The 20,819-nt window shown below is 41.7% G+C and overlaps 1 protein-coding gene across 2 annotated transcripts in view; it reads right to left on the reverse strand.

The window, feature by feature from the left end:
- Window positions 1-20,819, reverse strand: part of Rsu1 (Ras suppressor protein 1) — a 188,558-nt gene that overhangs the window by 85,617 nt on the left and 82,122 nt on the right. For both annotated transcript variants that reach the window (XM_021149442.1, XM_021149446.2), the window contains exon 8: window positions 4,841-4,973. In XM_021149442.1, the coding sequence (XP_021005101.1) occupies window positions 4,841-4,973 (133 nt within the window). The remainder of the gene's footprint in view (window positions 1-4,840; window positions 4,974-20,819) is intronic.

Genomic DNA, 20,819 nt, shown 5'->3' on the forward strand with positions numbered 1-20,819 from the left:
GGGAGGGGAGGGGAGGGGAGGGGAGAGGAGAAAGGTTTATGGAACTTCAAATTATTTTTTCATATGTGCACACATGTCTTTAATAAGCCATATATATATATATATATATATATATATATATATATATGTATGTATACACACACATACACATATGTAATCACCTAAGTATTTTAAAATGAAGAGGACATATGCAGACCAAGTGAAAAGCGACAAAGAAATAATTAGTAGATACTCGATGGAGGGTATGGGAGAAATCATGATTGGAAAAGCACTTCCTGACAAGCATGTGGCCTGAGGTAGAGTTCCAGCACCCACACAGAAGAGTAGAGTGTTATGACTTATGTTTGTACTCTCAGCACTGGGGAGGCAGAGGCAGTTGAATCCCTGGGACATGGTGGCCAGAAAGCCAGTCTTTCTTGATGAGTCCAGGCCAATAAAGACCTGTCTCAGTGGATAGCATTTCTGAAGAATGACACTCACCACTGGCCTCTGGCCGACATGTATATGTATACATACATACACATATACACATGAACACACATGAACACAACCGCCCCATACTGCCCCAACACACACACACACACACACACACACACACACACACACACACTAACACACACAAAATGTGGACGTGAAAGCTGCCTTTACAAAAATGATGTGAGCCATGAATAATTTGCTAACCTATGTGGTTACATGTAAAATTTGAATTTTTATAATAATCAAGTGTGTACTGATAAGAATGCCATTGTTCCTGATAGTTGAAAGGACACTATGAGATCTAACAGCTGCTTAAGGCATTAAAAGAGTGAAGCTGGGATCTAATAACCACGATGGCAGGCCAGCCATGAGTCTGTCCATGTCCTTTCCAAGGACCTCAGGCCACAGACAGCACCATATATTGACATGATGATGCTCTGTAGTGGAACAATGGTACTGTGCAGGTAAGGGTTTTCATGACTATGATTTTAATTATGCATCTTAACTAGCTAACAATCTATACTTTGGCCCAGTGTACATATCGGATGTTAGTTACAATAAGAGAATAAGGTTAAAAAGCTAAAATTAAGGAAACAGCCAACATTCTCTCTTTGTCCAAAGGGGTGAGTCAGGGCAGGGTGTGGAGGGTGAGAGGTCACAGTGCAGCCTGCCCTTCGGCAGCGACTAGGGTAGTAGATGGTCCCTAAGAAGGAGAACATGTCTTTGTAGGCTTACTTACACTTTTTAATTTTGATGTAACTCTACAGAAGGCTATGATATACTCTGCCACAGTTAATCAAACAGGCTAGGTTTATAATACACAAACTGATTCATTATACCACCCCTCAAAAGGAGGGTGCTAGTAACCTAATAACTGAGATAAGAATATAAAGTTGGGAGGCAGAGGCAGGTGGATTTCTGAGTTTGAGGGTTAGCCTGGCTACAGTGTGAATTCCAGACAGCCAGGGCTATATAGAGAAACCCTGTCTCAAAAAACCAAACAACAACAACAACATAATAATAATAATAACAATAACAATACCACTCAAAGCCCTGTATCTGGGCCTGGGTGGTAGCTGAGTTGTTCAGCCTGCCAGCTCTCACATGCCTGTACCCCTAGGGCCAGCTCTCCAGCTTTGCCTAGGCGAGGGACTGACTCCCATGCTGCCCAGGGGAGGTGTGGGGCCAGCTCTTCCATGTGTCCCAGCCACCTACTCCTGCTGGATCCCATGAAGGGACCAGTTCTGCAGAACTAAAGCTGCAGGATCTCTATAACGCAGGGCATCAGCAGGAATGGTCCTGCTGAGGATCCAGTATTGATAGTGTAGTGAACATCAGAGTCCTGGGACCAGACCAGTAACTCATTGCAATGAGCATCTGCAAGTACAGCTCTTTGGACATAGTGATACACTATGACATACCACAGCCGCCACAGCAAGATGTGGGCTTTTTTGCTCTTGTCTATTTGTTTTTATTCTTTCTTTCTTTCTTCCTTTCTTCCTTCCCTCCCTCCTTCCCTCCCTCCTTTCTTTCTTTCTTTCTTTCTTTCTTTCTTTCTTTCTTTCTTTCTTTCTTGTTTTGTGGGGAAGGTTAGAAGGGCGGAGGGCTGTTATGGAGGAATGGGGTGATAAGTAGAATTGAGTGCATGATGTGAATCAATAAAGTTTTTTTTTAAAGGATATCACTACTGAGATGAGAAGATAGTTCAATGGGTAAAGTACCTGCCATGTAAGCTGCCATGTAAGCATAAGGCTTGAGTTCAGATCTTCGAAACGCACATTGAATCAGATGCAGACACAGCAGCACTCACTAGTGGTGTGGGATATAAACAGAATCACTAGAAGCTGACAGGTCAGTTGTCTGGCATTAAGATTCCATCTTAAACATGGTGGAAAATAAGGGCTGACAGCCAAGGTCATCCTTTGACACCCACTTGCACACTGTGACACATGTGCACTGCCCTTCAACACACAGGTACACACAGGCAAACACAGATACACATGTATTCATACATACACACACACAGGCACATTCATGTATGCACATACACATACATATTCACACACAGGTACACACACATATGCACATACACACATATGCATTCACATACACATACAAATATACATATGTAGTATGTGTTACTGATTAAAATTGCCAGGTGTACTGGCTATTTTTGTGTCAACTTGACACAGCTGGAGTTATCACAGAGAAAGGAGCTTCAGTTGAGGAAATGCCTCCATGAGATCCAACTGTAAGGCATTTTCTCAATTAGTGATCAAGGGGGAAAGGCCCCTTGTGGGTGGGATCATCCCTGGGCTGGTAGTCTTGGGTTCTATAAGAGAGTAGGCTGAGCAAGCCAGAGGAGGCAAGCCAGTAAAGAACATCCCTCCATGGCCTCTGCATCAGCTCCTGCTTTCTGACCTGCTTGAGTTCCAGTCCTGACTTCCTTTGGTGATGAACAGCAGTATGGAAGTGTAAGCTGAATAAACCCTTTCCTCCCCACTTGCTTCTTGGTCATGATGTTTGTGCAGGAATAGAAATCCTGACTAAGACACCAGGCATTCGTTTTCAAATAACTACCAATGAACTCACCAATATACCTCTTCTCCACCAGAATCTTAATCGTGGCCTAAATCAATTGAATCCATTTATAAAATGTATAATGCTGATTAATTGCCTAATAATGACTGTGATGTACCATGAACTTCAGGAACTCAAATTAATCTTTATAAAGGAAATTCAACTTAGTAGCACTTTCATAACAATGAATTCTAACCTTCTATAAATTATAAATTAATTTAGAGTAAATCAAAAAATTGTTAGCCAGAATAATAAGCAATGTTTCCTCTACGTCTGGATTAAAAGAGGCTGGTCTGGGTACACTTCTGTACATTAACATATATATAAAGGCCCTATATCTTTGCATTTGCTAACAGCTATTATCAGCTGTTGAGCTAGGAAAAAAACCACATGATGGCAATAAGTACCAAGAAGAATAAAATAGTCTGTTAAATTGCAATTATATTTTCACACATTTTCATTAACTAAACAACTTCTAAGGCTGAGCTATATTTGCATTTTTGAAAAGCTTGAATCTATAATGCTACACATACCTGTTCAGTCCACACACAGCAACCTACCCTGCACATATTCTGAGGGCTTATGTATCATCTACAAGAAAGTTCTGCCATTTTGTCAATTTCTAGGTAATTCTGCCTTCTGGTCCTTTTCTGCTTCTGAGTTACAATCCCAATTCTTCCACGTGTTTAGTGTTCTATTTAGCATAGTTTTCTCTACAGCGCCCCTGCTGGAGGACTTTGGATCCACAGCTGCCCATTTGCAGACAGGGTCTATCTTGTCACTTGATCCAGACTCAGGGGCCCAGTACAGAACTGTTCTGAGTTGTGAGTGGGGGTGGGGGGTGGGGGTGGGGGTGGCGGTAGGGGTGGAGCTCTTTCTGACTAACGCTCAGGAAGAAAGCAAGAGTCTGGAGGAAGCACGCCCTTTATTGATATTCTAGCTCTGCTCTAGTAGTCCAGATGCTTAAATTGGAGCTGAAAATAGAAGCAGATTAAGGTACAACTGGATTTTCCTCAAGCCTCTGTTCCGATGTTTAAAATTAAAACTGCCCTTGCCTTCAGGTAAGTATGGCGATAAATGAACATCTTAGGGACTAGGAGCTAAGGTAAGACTGAGAAATGACAGAAGACAGAACAATAGCAGGTGGGAGGTGGGGGAAGCCCAGAGAACCCAGAAGCACGGAGAAAAGGAGAAGTGGGGAGAACTAGGTATTGTTGAGAGGGGGTCCCTATGGTGTCTCCTGACCTAAAGGGGGAACTTGAGGTATGGTGAAGCCAAGCCCTAAAGCTGGCTAGTTCTTCCTTCTGTCCACTCCTCTTTCTGTGTCTGTCCATTTTCCAGTGCAGTTTATCATCCCATTAGAGGAAAACCTTCTAAGTAGCAGAGTATGCTGCCATCCTGGTTGGTACTCTCTACAGATTTACTAGATAAACAGCTTAACAAACTTTGTCCTGACACTTGTAATTCTCCTTCACAAAACAATAGAAAATGCTCAGATCTTACCATGTCTAGTGAAATTCCTGGAATACCATGGATATTTAACCAATTTAATACCTTAAAAATTCTCTAAGCAGAATTGGCAAAAATGCCCTTTTACATGTCAAATAAAAATATTATACAAGTATCAGAGACAATTACCACCTGTAGTTTTCAACAATACATTTAGAAATGCTTGCATAGGAAAAAAAAATACCACAAGGTGATTTTTTTTAAAAAATCATTTAAAATTTTGAAATTATTTTTGAAACCAGCCTGGTGTTTTAGCAAAGCAGAGTTTACTTACTACTTGTAAGTTTCCGAACGAATATATTCGAAAACATGGGAGACGCCAAGCTGGAACTGGTCAGCAATCGGGGTAACCCAAGGGTTGTTCTCTGCTTTGAAGACCTGCTTCTGACCAGTTAGATCCAAGTTGCCTGAAAAGAGGAAGAGGAACAAAAGGAAGTTAAAAGTTCTATCATCCAATAAGAGGAGAGTGGAGAGCTCCTTGTGTATGTTATAAGACATGTTTATTTGATTTTTTAAAAGCGCTTATCCGAAGTCATTACTGGTATACTAGGCAATGTTGATGATGAGACCCTGATTCAAGAAATGGCTGCCAAATGAAGGAGGAAAGTAGAAAGGAAAGAAAGGGGGGAGGGAGGGAGAGGGGGAGGGAGGAGCGGAAATAGAAAGAAACCTGAGAAAGCACTTTTCTAGTTCAGCATGCTTTATTCTAGATATCTGTTACAGAGATTAAAAGTCTTGTACAAAGCTGAAAGAGAGATGAGAAAGATGGTTCAGTCAACAGCTGAGAGAGCACTGCTGTTGAGAGGGACCAAGTTTAGTCCTAATATGCACATACATTGGCTCACAATCGCCTACAACTCCAGTTCCAGGGCTATTCAACACGTCTGCCTTCCAAGGGTACCTTGCACTCACACCCAAGCAGATACCCACCCATGGACCACCCAGCCAAGCACATATCCACCCATGCACATAATTAAAAAGCCCCTGCTGATGTCAAGATGCATCTCTCCTTGTGTGAGTAGATCCAAGGCAAATGAGGTCAACAGAACTTTCTTCATCACGCACAAAACCAGAGTGAAGCAACAGGAGCAGATTACCCTAGCAGTGTTACTGTGGACCATTCAAGCATGATGAACACATCGCAAATCAGTCCTAAGTGAGTCTCATTTACATAGTGATCATAGAGGCTAACAGGGAAATGGTTTACAAATTGCCTTTGAAAATTACTTCCTCATTTAATTTTCTAGCACTCCCCAGGGTCCGTTATTAACATCACTTCAAAGGTGAAGAAATGGAAACTTGGGTGAATGAACTAATATGCTCCAATTTTAGAAAATGTCAGCCCAGGAACCTTGAACCTGGCACCAAGCCTTGTTTTCGTTCTGTGGACAAAGCAATTCAGCTGTGTGTCCACTTAGGTCCGTAATGCTGTCAATAGGGCATTGAAGCTGGTAAGCTCCCTCTTACCCGGGTATCACCCACTCATGATCAGACAGCTCCTTCTGCCCTGACTTTTGATATGTTCAAAAATGGAAAAGGAAACAGGAAGGAGCTTCCTCAAATATGCCGGTCTATAGCAGCCAGACAAGATCAAATACAGAACACTTCAACAGCAGGAAAGGATGTGGCTTGACCTGGAAAGTCCCCATAGGCCTTTCCTGAAAGTTCTACTATGCAACTTATCCAGTCTTGTGGTCTACAGCACAGGGCTGTTTGAACAGAGACAAATAGCAATTACCCTTCTCAAAACACTTCAAAGTGACATGGTTGTCTTGTTCTGACGCATGAGTGGCATTCTGTCAGAACGGATGGTCAGGACAATGAAAGTATGTTCTGAGATACAAGTAGACCACAATACAAATATTTTCTAGTTCATCTGAGCTCTGGGAATGAAAAAATAGACATTTTTTTCCTTTTTATAGTGTGTGGTACATGCATAGGTTGTGTGTGTGTATGTGTGTGTGTGTGTGTGTGTGTGTGTTGTGCATGCATGTGTGCAGACTAAAGGCAAAAGTCTGGAGTCTTCCTCACTCTCCATCTTACTTTCTACAGAACATCTCTCATTGAGCTTGGCAATTACTGATTCAGCCAGACTGCCTGGCTAGCAAGGCCATAGGATCTTCCTGTCTCTCCCTCCCCAGTGTCAGGATCAAAATGAACATGATCATGCCTGGCCCAGCGTTTTACACAGCTGTTAGGAATTTGAACTAAAACCCAGACACTTTACAGGGTCTATACTTTGCTACTTCGCTGACTAAGCCATCTTTCCAGCTCCAGAAAGTTTTACTAGGATAATGGATACAATTGATTTTTCTTATAACAATGGATAGGTACTTTGATTCTTTCATTTTATAAAAAAAAGTTCTAATAAAAACTGGAAAAGCCGGGCATGGTGGAGCATGCCTTTAATACCAGCACTTGGGAGGCAGAGGCAGGCTGATTTCTGAGTTCGAGGTCAGCCTGGTCTACAGAGTGAGTTCCAGGACAGCTGGGGCTACATAGAGAAACCCTGTCTCAGAAACAAACAAACAAACAAAAAACTGGAAAAAGCAGAAAGGAAAATATTATTAAAAAAGAGATCATGATTTTGAAGGATGAGGAATATATGGGAGAGGTTGGAAAGAGAGAAGGAAAGGTAGAAAAACATTGTAATTAAACGACAATCTCAAAAAATAAAAGAAATCATTGAAATCTTAGACATAACTTTTAAAGAAGACTAAATATTAGGGAGGTAATTCATCATATCTTTCTAAAGAAAGAGCTTATTGGCATAAAGTACAAAGATAAGCAGATATATCGCTCTCCAAGAATACTGATGTTATCATTTTCCTCTTCTTAATGATTAAACATCATTAGCTAGCCTTTACATCACTTGGGAAATTAATGAGCTTGATTCTCTTAAGTCATAAGTTGGGGTGTGCCTGGCACGGGTTGCAAATACTCGACTCAGCTGAGCGGCTGCTCAGAGCCTAATCCAGTTGGTGAGGAAGTCACTCTTTGTGGTCCTGACTTCTTTGCTTCAGGGGGCCTTGTTGGGTTCCTAAGGTGAGACAAATCTCTCAATTATATTTTTTCTGTAACTCTCGTTTCGTCTTATGATCTAGTTTTTAAATTCCTAAGTCATATCTCCCATATCATTTTCTCACTAATCCTATTTCTTAAAAATTTTTTTTTTCTAAAAAAAAAAAAAAAAAAAAAAAAATGAGGGTGGTGAGAATTTCTAAAAGTAAGCCTGTATTTCTTCTGTGTTGTATTTTTATGAACAATAAATAGTCCACCCACTGTCTTAGGATGCATGGTCACCCATGGAAGGTCCCCTGTATCCTGCAATAGTCGCTACTGTTCACTAGTAAGTTGGGAATGGAGGGGATACAGGTGAACAAACTCCCACTTCACATCTATCTAAGATGTCATCTAAGCTTACATATTGTCATCCTCCTGCACCTAAGCTCTCTCTACTAACTCAGTCTGGGGTTGATGAGGAAACAAATAAAAAAGATCGCAAGAGGTGGTCAGAACGAGGTGTAAATACTACACCATGATGGGCTTGGGAACTCTTTTCCCTTTCTTGACACTAATGCCTGATCCCCTACTGAGAACTCATGGTGATCTTCATTTGCCTACAACTCTATTCTGCAGACAGAGCATCAGCATCCAGGACATTGTGTCATTCACACTTTATCATGAACTAACTTTCTTTAGCAATGGCTTCCTTTGCATGTGTGCTTTAGACAGGGACTGTGGGAATATGAGATTTTTCATCACTTTGCGAAGAGAAACAGAGAATTTGAAGCGCAAAGGATTTCTGGCCATGCTGGATTTCAGGGTCTTTAGTCAGTGAGAACAGCATGGATTATGGCAAAGGCTAGAAAAGATATCATAGACGAGTATTGGTTATTCAAATTCTATTGACATAAGACACTGAGAAAATAGGGCTCTCTTCTCTCTGGATTATATCATGAGCCCTCCTCTGCCAAGTCTAAAGGCTTGCCCCAGTAATCTGAAAACACAGGGACATGCTGGCATGCTCCTGTGGTTTATATTTATAATATCAGCACTAGAGAGACCGAGGCAGGATGATTGAGGTCTAGCCTAGCCTGGTCTATATAGAGACTCTGTCTCAAAAAAACAAAAAAGTATGATACAAACAAATTTTCAAAGTGGCATGTTGAGGTTTGGTCCATTGCTAGGTATTGTAATGCTAAATACTGGCCCCCAAATTCTTGATGCCCCCCAGGAGATCCTCATGTACACAAAGTGATGCTCTATGCAACCTTGTCCCTCAAGTTATCCCTGATTGGACAATAAACATGCCTACAGCCTGTAGCTGGGCAGAAGAGAGGTAGGCAGGGCTTCAGTTCTCAGGCTTGAGGTCTGGCACAGAGACCATGAGGAGAGAAGAAAATGAAAAGAAGAGAAGACACCATAGGGTAAGGGATTGTGAGAACTGGCTACGAGTGTTGGCCAGTAGGACTAAGAGCAGCCCAGGAACAAGGCAAGTTATCTCAGGGTTAGTGGTAGAGAAGAAGTAGAGGGTCTGCCCAGCTCTAATGCTGTTAATGTGTATTATAAATGCAAAGGTTTTGTGTCTTTTATCTGGAAATTGATCAAAGGTGGGGTAGAAGCCCCCAATTAATTTTAGCAATAGTGGTATCCTTGAACTTAATACCCAGCTACATAAATCTGCAGAAGAGAAGAATCTACAGTCTACTGCCAACTGACTACCAATACACTGAAACTTGGGCCCAGCCTCTGGTTAACTACTCAATAGCTTCTTACAAACCCTGCAGTCTTTTAATGGTGAAGCTTCTAAAAAGAAAGCACAAAAATCCACTGCTCCCTCACTGCCACACTTGGAAGATATACCCAAGGGAATAATGCCAAGAAAGGTCAGCTGTGCCCTTCTGCCTGAAACCCACAGCCCCCTGGAGATCTGTCAGTCCCCAGTGATGTCTCTATTTAGTGCTGTCAGTGGCGACTGGGAAAGCGCAGACGATTGCTAATGACTTCTGCTAACTGGAGCACAGAGGAGATGCCGAATGTAAGCTAGACATGATCCCTTCAGGGAAAAGGAGTCATAACCCGATGTGTGAGAGTGAGAGGAAGCAGAAAGGACCACGCCGATCAGCATTGTCATTTCCATCACGTTGATCCACTCTGCTCTTCTGCTCCCTGTGCAGGGAGCGGGAGGCGGAGGTCCGAGTTACCCTATGCCATTATATTGTGCTTATTTTAGTATCAAACAGTGTCACTGAAGCAAATACACAGGAACCTCACAGCCCCAATATGAACTCAGGGGTGGTGGTGGGGGTCCTGAAAGAAAAGAATGGCTCTAGTTCTTTGAGGAGAAAAACAGAACATCAGCTAGCTTCCTGTTCGATGCCAGGACTATGAAGACCACATGGACTATCCCAAACAAACCTTAAATGAGGAATCAATTCCCTGTGACCAGGATGGGAATTACACGAGATCCTAAAAGAGCAAAGACTCCTCAGAATTATCATGGGAGCCTGGCAAGGTGGGGTGAGCATCTTTTGTTTTTCAACTCAGTGTCACCGGGAGTTAACATAACCCCTGCTTCCATGTAGCTGCTATCCTCCCAGAAACCATCTGTCTCTGGGTTCTCTTAACACCGTTTGTACCAGGCCGGTATGTAGCAGATTTGGAAGAGGGTTAATACAATTAGAGTGGAGATGGACCACTACACGGTGAGTAAAGATGACACCTGTCTCTTATTGGCCTAGCAACAAGTTTCCCTCGCCCCGGCAAAGCTTGTCTGTCAGCTGTCTGGGGTGTGTTCCCTTTTAAGTAATAACATGCAGGCGGCATCTCATCCTGCTGTCTGTCAGCCTGCAATCGCCTTCGTACAGCACGCTTCGGTGCGTCCAGCGAGGAGCCCTCACCCAGCCCCTTTATTAAAAGGCTGAGCGGTACTCTGGTGGTGTTCTAACAAGGATCAGGCAGCAGGATTAAGCACTGTGACAAAGAGGATCTAATAGGCTCAAAAGTGGTGCATCTACCGACATGCTGGCTGGCTCCCAGACAGACTCACTTTGCGTACTCCTCAGCTGGGAGGTGTGGGCCACTGGGGAAGCCAGGCAGCACCGTGATTAGCGGTGACCCTCTGACCGAGGCTGCCATGAAGATCATCTATCATTCAGAGGCGTATTCTGCAATTGCAAATTGGATTTTTCATTTTATTACCTGCAAAAGGACCACATATGCTTCTTTCCCGGCCCCTAGCGCAGCCAAGCTGGCTGCGCGGTGGTAATTGTGTAAACTCTAAATCATGCAATACAATCAATTCGCCTTGCTGCTTATAAACGTGATTGAATGCAATAGGCAACCAAGGCCCCATTAATAAGTACGCTCATTTTCACTTATGGAAATTGCTTGTTTCCCGTAATCACACTGTGAAAATTCTTCCTGAGGACTCAAGATCCTGTCGCGTATGACCGGGAGCACCGTTTATCACATAGCAAGCGAGGGTGTGGGGAGGGGGTCGGGAAGAGCTGGGCAAATTTTTCATGTCATGAAAATGGCATTTCCTCCCTCCCCAATTTCACAATGATACCATGGAGAGCATTTAAATTAATGTACTTGGAAAGTCGGGTTCCCCCTCACTCATAAAAATCTAAGACCACGGTCTAACAAGGCTAACGTGAAAAAGCATGGCTGACTAGGTAGGTACTCCATCATTATGCTCCCACATCTGCCCCAGCCCAGGCAACTGTGCTCATGAAAGAACCCCTCAAGGTATCACGGCAGCTGGAAGATGCTCCTTGCTCTGTACTGAATTCCCATGAGGAAACTAATGACAAACAATGACAACACACACACACACAGCATTGACAGCTGCTCCAGATAGAGTGTGTACATATAAATCTCTATAAGTTGTGTTACTGCGTGCAACCCTGCTAATTACAGATATGTGTGATCATAGCTGGGTGACTATGAAAAGTTCCTCCGCTTTCACCTCCCTCTTAACTGAATAAAAATTGATGAAGCTTATGAAATGATGCTTATGTGGAGACAGTAACAGTAAATATTTGCAAGAATAAACTCAGGGACTGGAACTACCAGGTGAGAAGATAACAGCAATACTGTTCATCGTGGCTTAGTAATTAAAGTAGACATCGGTACGGACTTGACCGGGAAAGAAGTACACTTATAATATTTTTTTAAAAGTATCCAGTATTCTTATGATCTTTTCACAAAAGGCAGAAGAAAAATAATCTCATAGTGTGTGTTTAATTGAATTTTATGTGTAAAATAGAAAGAAGAAAGGGATATTCCAAAGATATATTAACTCTGCTATCCTCAAACAGGAGAAATTAAGGTGAGATACGGATGCAAACCATCAGAGGAAAGGATAACATATTTTCCCTTTAAAGAACTTAGTGTTGTAGTAAGTGTGGTTTTTTTTCATAATTTAAAAAAGATTAAAGACGAAGAGATGAAAGGACATTGAAAGACAAGTTTGTGCAAACAAATTCAGAATACGAAGTGCATGGTCACTGTTACAAAGGAGAGCCTCACATTGTATTTAAGGTTTCTTCCCATCACTGTGCCATCACACACCAGCAGCCCTTACAACTTACATTACACATGACGGTCTATCAGACCCTGAACGAATTGAGGATCTGGGTCTGAGGTTGCCTCTCTTTCCGTGCATCATCAGTGCAATCAAAGCAAGGCAGGATGGCTCCTGACAGCTCTCCAATTTATTCTGCCGGGAATGCAAGGCCACACCATCATTCTGCCAATTGTCTGTTTAGCCTTTTTAGGGTGGGAGCAACCTGTTTTGAAAATAGGCATTCTGTTCATTTAGGCATGCAATGCATGGATGCTTTATCATGCATGCTAAAATAAACAGTTACTCTTCCCAGGGAGTCCAGGGAAAGAGCATAATTCAGATTGAAAAAGATTACAAAACAAAAACAAGGACCACCCTGCCAAACAGATGCAACAAAAGCAGCCCCTGATTTATGTGCACGCTGGCACAAATAGGTCCAGAAGCCTTTTCCCAATAAAGAAAAATCACATCTTACGTCGTTTCCATCTCATGTATTTCTTGGCCATTTTATATATTCGTGGCCCAGAGTAACATGGGACAGGAGGAGCTAGCTCTCACTCACTTGTAGATATGATTACCTAGCAACAGAGCAGAGAGCATCCCCAGTGCACACCAGCACTGTGGCGTTATTTTTGCAAGTGGATATGGCCGTTAATAAATAATTCATGTTCTAAACCTGGCATTTGTTTAGGATCTCCCTATCTTTCTTCTAAACATGGGAGGCAGTACCATTTCTGCTTGCCAGATTTCTCTTGTGTTGTTCGCATAATGTCAGATCGTATGGAATAAAGCTCGCTGATCCTGCATTCTGTTTACCACACACCATTCACTGACTCTGAGACTAGACTGGGCAAATCCTGGGCTCCGTGGAGCTTCAGTCTCCCCATCTGCCAAGGGAGAATAATCATCGGTGGACGGCATTGTGGATTCATGCCAAGGACTGTGCATGAGCGGGTGCTGTAGAATAGAAAGCATCATAGGATTATAAAAATTTATTTTGTTATAATTTTAAGTGAAATCTACAGTGTGCATTTGGAGAACACGTACTTAAAGCAGGTATGACATGTAAGCCCTGCAAGAGTCTCAAAAGTCTATGATCAAGAATAAGGATAAGGGGGTTGCATGCCTGTAATCTCACTACCTAGGAGGCAGAGGCTGTTATAAAGGGAGTTCCAGGGCCATCTGGGCTAGATAAAAAGATCCCACCTCAAAAATAAAGGAAGGCTACCATGCAGGTTAGAAACAATGACTGTATCTATTTCCTTGAAAATCGAGTTTGCTAGTCAATAGTAATCTGCATCTTCTCCATGAGAAAGGGCCAGTCTGTCTTATTCACCATGACCCTATTTCCCACGAAATTCCCTTGTTTATGGGTCTACTGGAAAGGATTCCTTCGATCCTCTTGAGAAACCAGAAATGCTAATGCTGAGGAAGTCTCGGGTGATATGGAAACTGGGGTGGGGGTGGAGGCTATTTATTTAAGCGATTTAAACTAATAACAAAAAACACCTATTTGAATAATAAGCATCGGCATCACTACTCTAAATAGAATTGATACAGCTGCCAATAGCCCATTTTCACTCGATCCATTTAACTTAAATACATTGGACTTTTCCCTTAATGATAGGAACATTTCTGCCTAGTTGAACACCAAGTTAGCACACTACCTCAGATACCTTCATTCCCTTACCAGCACAGTATGCATGACAGCACCCCTTAACGGCTTTGTGATATAAGTAACAGAAGTTATTTGTTTTGCAGTTCTCAGAATGTCCTCTGCCCTTTACTTCTTAGTAGCCACAACTGTATTACCAGACAGAAACAAGCCACAAGAGGAAGGATGCCTGGGGTTCGGTTGGATGTGGCAATGAAGGCCTGCTAGAACATGCCCATTCTCACCATGGCAGGAAAAGAAGACAGCAGCTGGCCAGAGACCCACCTTCAGTGACCTCACTACCTTCAGCTTGGCTTTACCTTACCAGCTTTCCAGGCTTTTACAAAATAGTGCCACTGTTGGTGATAAACCATTCAAAGCACCAGCCCATGGGGCACATTTAGATTTTCAACCCATATATATTCTATCAGATGATGTATACGCAAAGAACTATAATTCCTTGAGGTTACCAGGGTTCCAGAAATGAACACTGTCTCTACTTTGCTGCTCAGAACACCAAGCTGCTCCTGCTCTCTAAAAGGCTATTAAAATGTTCACATGATATGACTGAGGAATTTGCATGGTGTGGATATATGCAAAACTATTCTGAGAGATTTAGTAGCACAAATATTCAATTTAAATATTGCTTCTGTTGTTCTTCCTGAACAACTAGACACAGCTTAATATCTAATTCTTCGTTAATAAATTATTAACTATTTATAGATGGCATAATATAGAGTTACAGGATTTAAAATGGTTCCAAATAAAATTTAATGACATTGGCTAATGGTCTTGACACTATATTGAAGGATGAAAATATAGGCTGTAAAACTTAGAAAAGAATCTTAATTTCTATTAAGACTATGTACATATAGTAAGAAGAAAAAATAAAACATACTTAAAACATATGAATATGGGGCTGAAGAGATAGCTCAGTGGTTAAGAGCATTGACTGCTCTTTTAGAGGTCCTGAGTTCAATTCCCAGTGATCACATGGTGGCTTACAACCATCTGTACATGAGATCCAATGCCCTCTTCTGGTGTGTCTGAAGACAGCTACAGTGTACTCATATAAACTCAAAATAAATAAACTATATATATACACATATATGTATATATATATATGTGTGTGTGTGTATATATATATATACATATATATACATATATGTGTAGATATGTGTGTATATGTGTGTGTGTGTGTATATATATATGTATGTATATATATATATATATATATATATATATATATATGCCTACAAATGGAGGAAAATAGAACTAAATACATTTCTGGTTTTTAGGTATACAAACACTGCGATTTGAAGATATGTCAGCGATGAGTATTTTCTCTCATCCTTGGGGATACCTTTCCACTGTCCTGTCTCTCCGCACTCTTTCTTTTTTCCGCAGCATCTTGCCATGCTCCACGGATGACTCTGGAACTCCTCAGTTCATGGGATCCTCCTTTCTCAGTCACTCAGTCCAGCTGCTCCTGCTGCTATAGTCTGTCTTTTGGCAATACATTTATTTCCATGGAATTCAGTTTATCTATTTCCTATTTTGGTTTTTGAAAAACATATCCAAAATAAATCATCAAAGTTAATGTCATGAAGCTTTTGCCTCGTGTTTTCACTGTAAATACTAACTGTTACTTGTAGGTATCCTGGCTAGTTTTATGTCGGCTTAACACAAGCTAAAATCATCAGAGAGAACTGAACCAAAATTAAGAAAATGCCTTCATAAGATGGAGTTGTATAGATAGGGTCATCAGTGCAGGAGAGCTAGCCCTGCCTCTCACCAGCTGTAGCCCTTGGAAGAGCAGGCCTACACCTCGCCTAGAGCAGAACTAACCCTGGTGGTGAGGGCACAGATGAGCTGTCCCTGAGATCAAGAATGTGGGAGAACTAGACTGCCACTCTTCTGCCATGAGGTGGCATGGGTACAGGGCTAACATCTTCCCTCCTCACACCTTACCACCTGCTGCAGTCAGGAGAGCAGGCCCCAGGGTCGTAAGAGTAGGTGAGCTGGTCCTGTCCATTGATGGATGCAGCACTTGGGAGAGTAGGCCTTGCACCTTGTTTGCACAGCATAGTAGAACTGAGCCCTGGTAGTGGTAATGGTGTGAGCATGCCCCCAAAGTTGTGAGAGAGGGATACCTGGGCCCACCATTCTTCTGCTGTGAAGTGGCTTGAGCAGGAGGACATGCCCTTTGCCCTCTTGTTCCTCAATACCTGAGGCAGTGGGGAGAGCTGACCCTGAGGCCATAAGAGTGGGTGAACTGGCCCTACCCATCTTCAGCTGTAGCACTTGGGAGAGCTAACCTTGCACTTCACCTGGGCAGTACAGTCAGTAGAGCTGGCTCTCATGGCATTGGTGTGGGTGAGCTAGCACCAAGAGCAAGAGAAGAGACTGGCATGCTGCCACTGGCAACACTGGGTGGCCTAGCCTGAGCAGCGATGAAGACCTCACCCTGGTGATGCTGATAAAGGATAGACAGTACCCTGACCAGCTCAGCTACCACTCAGGCCTAGATCCAGAGCTAAGAGTTATCCTGTCTCCAAATCTGTATCATCTGGGAATGGTGAGGATGAAAGGGCAGGTCCTGCTGATTCAAAGTTTCAACATCTCTATGGCAGGGTAACAACTGGACAATCGGGAGGAGACCCAGTGAGGATACGGTATATAATGTGTCACAGAAGCCAGAGATATTGAACCAGAGCAATGAACAATAACTCATTGGAATGAATATTTGCAAGTAAAGATGTGTGAACAGAGGGGGCATTGCCTTAGTTTGGGTTTTACTGCTGTGAGCAGACACCATGACCAAGGCAAGCCTTATAAAGAACAACATTTAATTGGGACTGGCTTACAGGTTCAGAGTTTCAGTCCATTATCATCAAGGTGGGAGCATGGCAGTATCTAGGCAGGCATGGTGCAGGTAGAGCTGAGAGTTCTACATCTTCATCTGAAGCCTGCTAGTGGAAGACTCATTTCCAGGCTGCTAGGATGAGGATCTTAAAGGCCATGCCCACAGTGTTACACCTACTCTAACATGGCCACACCTTCTAATAGTGCCACTCTCTGGATAGATGCAAACTATCACAGATATACTGTGGGACACACTGTGACATATTACAGCTTTCATGATGAGATGTTTTCTATGCTTTGTGTACGTGTGTGTGTGTGTGTGTGTGTGTGATTTTGAGGGGAGGTTGCCAAAGTGAAGGGCAGATGTGAGGGAAAGGGTGGATGAATGGGACTTGGCTATATGATGTGAAACTCACAAAGAATCAATAAAAAGTTTTTGTTTTTTGTTTTTGTTTTTTTAATTGGACTGTATATAAGCCTATAAGGTATTTTCCCAATTAGTGATTGGTGAGGGAGGGCCCAGCTCTTTCTGGGTAGTATCATCCCTAGGCTGGTGGTCCTGGTTCTATATCAAAATAAGCTGAGCAAGCCAGTAAACAGCACCCCCTCCAGACCTCTGCATCAGCTCCTGCCTCCAAGTTCCTGCCTTGCTTGTGTTCCTGTCCTGACATTATTTTAATGATGAATTCTGAAGCATAAACTGAATAAACCCTTTCCTTCTGAAGTTGCTTTGTTCATGTTTATTGCAGCAATAAAAACATTAATTAAGACACAGGTTTTCCATTTTGATCTTTGTTCCATTCTGATGTTTGCATGTATTATTGAGTAAGAGTTCAACTTCCTTGCTTTTTTGCACACACCCATACAATCTTCAAAGCCTCAACTTTTGAAAGAGTTGCCTGTCCTCCATTAGATGGTCTTGATATTCTAATTAAAAAAAAATCTTTGAGGCAACATTTATTTATTCCCTTTTTGACAGGAGTTATGTCTCCAGTGAGATGGAATTTTAATGCTTTTTTGACTTGTATTCCAAGCTGAAGATGAATAAAGAGGTTGAATCCTGTTCATAGCATCCAAAGATGGTGAGGGAGAACACAGCCTTGTATACTGTGTGTGAGAAGTCCCATGATTACAGCTACTACAGAAACTTTATGGCACTTCCTTTAAAAAGATATGTGCATATAATATAGCCAGGTACACACTTAAGGAAAATCAAGCCACTGCACAAGAGAGGCCTGCACGTCTACCCTTGCTGTGGCATTGGTCTCAATATACAAAGCTACAAAATCAGCCTATTGAATTCATAAAATTACATACATCACAAATATATGATACACACAGAGAAAAATACTAAGCCATAAAAAATGAAGTCCTGTCATTTGCAGGAAAATGAATGGGACTGTAGGTTACTTCAGTAAAGGAAATAAATGAGACACAGAAAAGCAAGTATTATACATTCTGTCTCGTGTGTGTGTGTGTGTGTGTGTATGTGTGTATGTGTGTGTGTGTGTTCCACATGTGTGCAGGGGTTGGGTAACAAATAAAAATAGAAAGATTCTCAGAGGAGAAGGTACTTGGCAGGAAGAAAGGAAACAGGGAAGGCAAGGAAAGGGTCACAGGAAGAGTGGGGTTGGCCCAAGCTGTACCTACACATATATGGGAATGCCACAGTAAAATCATTTACTTGAACAATTAATGAATTAATAATATGACTAAAAACTGGACCATGTACATGAGCATTTATACGAGGGGTTTTTACCCCATTGTCCTGTATCTTGGTTTATGTTAGCACCCGATATTTGATTTGATTTTTGCAGTGGGGCTAGAACCCAGGGCCTTGCTCACACTAGTCAAGAGCTGAGCCCCTGAGTCCTGGCCACAGTCCTCACTCTGTTTTAATTACTACAAGTCATCAAGATTTATTCCTTTTCAACAGTGTTGTCACCATTTAGGGCCCACTGGGATTTCATGTGAATTTCAGGGTTTTATTTCTATGAAAGGCATTGCTGAGACTGGACAGGGATTGCATTCAGTCCATGAACAGCTTCCAGGAACATGATACACATTTATTAGCAGGGCAGAATACTGAATATTTTTACCAGGCCACATTCATATATGGACACATGATCACATATTCAACAGCCACAACACACAATGATGATTTTTATGTACTCTATAAAACAATTGCTGTGTATGTATTTAAAACAATAATGTTTCTGTTTTTAAATGACTCATATGTAATTGTATATTAAATAGGATATTACCTTAAAAATAATACAATTTCATTAGGGGACTCTCACTTCTGAAAAACAGCATACAGTGATGTTGGACTTAGAAATATCTCAGGCAATTTTCCATTATCAAGAAAAGAGAAGGAGACATAGGTTTGAATCTAAGAGGGGCAAGGCAGGGTAGTCTTCCAGGATAGATGTGGATGGTAAATACAGGACTGCATGTTTCAGAACTCGTGGATGCTGGGGTATTCTACCTTAATCCATCTATTTCTCGAATGGAAACCTCTATACTATCACAGAGAAATGGTGTCGCTCATGCTCGGGAGTGATTATAAGCCTCTGAGAGACCTTAAATGTATGTGTATCGGTTTTGAATGTTCCTTTCCTGTGGATCTACTTCCTCGGGGGTCAGGTCTGACGAGCAGAACCCAGAAGACTTTCAGGTATCTAAGGCCGGACTCTGCTTTGATCTGCAGCCTTCTGCACAGACCTGTACTAACCACCACATTACTTCAAGGCCATAATCCAGAATGGTGTACACTAGCAGAATCTTTAAAAGGGGAATGGAGGGCATGGGGGGTATCAAATTTAATTTCCAAAACATGTAAAAGGGGGAAATAATTTACTAGATAGCATCAGGGAGATAAAATGCCAAACAAATATAGACTAACGCAACAGGCTTGGATATGATCCCTTAATCTGAACTATAATCATCTCAATAATGTTCCCAATGGTAAAAACATGTTCTCCCTGTCTGACCTCATAACCACGTTCATAGGATGATAGTTGAACTTAGGGTATCACTGTAATGCAGCTCAGGCGCTTTCTCACAAGGAAGCAGAGAACGAAATTAACTTTATTTTTTATTTATATATAAATACCCTTGAATCCAATTTTATTAAAGGTTAAGTCAGGGATCAACCAACTACACAGAACCTAAACTTAAGTTATATGTAAAAAAGGCTTGTTTTGGCTTTGTTTCATGCTCAGGAGCTTATATTTTTATTACCTCGGTGCTATGTGTAATATTCTCTGCAGAGGCTGTGGATGATAAGGGTGTGGACACTATGTCACATAAAATAGGTACTAGGATAATTAACAATGCTGAATGACATAATCACTGAGTCTACAGCTATGACTGATAATTTTAACTTAATTTTCAATGAATTCCAAAATTTCACACGCCAACAAAAAATTATGTTTTTAGGCTACGTATTAACAAGCCATTTTAATGAGTGTCAATTAAATCTATTTTCACTGATTATTAGCATTAAAATATTTTTTAAAAAGGCAGCAACAGTGTTGTTATATGCCACATGTGAACAAACACACAGGTACACAATTAGACCCTACTAACAATAATGAAAGCAAAAGCTATACACTACAGCAGAGTAAACCGTAGTGGGTGGGGAGAATGGAACTATAGCTTTTACTCGTGGAGACAACAGTATCCTTTTCTTTTCCTGAGTGGCAAAAGGCAATGAGTACCTAATAATTATGGTTTGGATATGAAACTCTGCAGATGGGCTTATGGGATGAACACCTGGCCTCCAGCTGTAAAAGGCTTGGACACTTTAGAAGGTGGGGCTGAGATAAGGAAGCAGTCACTGGAGTGGGGAGATGTGCTTTGGGTTTTTTTTTTTTTTTTTTTTTTTTTTTGTAACCTTGTCCCTAATCTCCCACCCCTATTATAGGCTCTACCCTCTCTGCCCTGCCCACCATGATGTTTTGTCCAATCAGATGGGACCAAAAGATAGGTATGTGTAGGGGTGTGTGCGTTTGCGAGTGCGTGTGTGTGTGTGTGTGTGTGTGTGTTGGGGACAGGAAAATAAACCCTCGGCACTTTGAGCCAAAGTAAGAACTTCTTATAAGTGACTCTCACAGGTATTTTGGTTACAATATAAAAGTTACTAATACACTCACA

The sequence above is a fragment of the Mus caroli genome, chromosome 2 (assembly GCF_900094665.2).
Source record: "Mus caroli chromosome 2, CAROLI_EIJ_v1.1, whole genome shotgun sequence".
In the NCBI taxonomy this organism is placed as follows: Eukaryota; Metazoa; Chordata; class Mammalia; order Rodentia; family Muridae; genus Mus; species Mus caroli.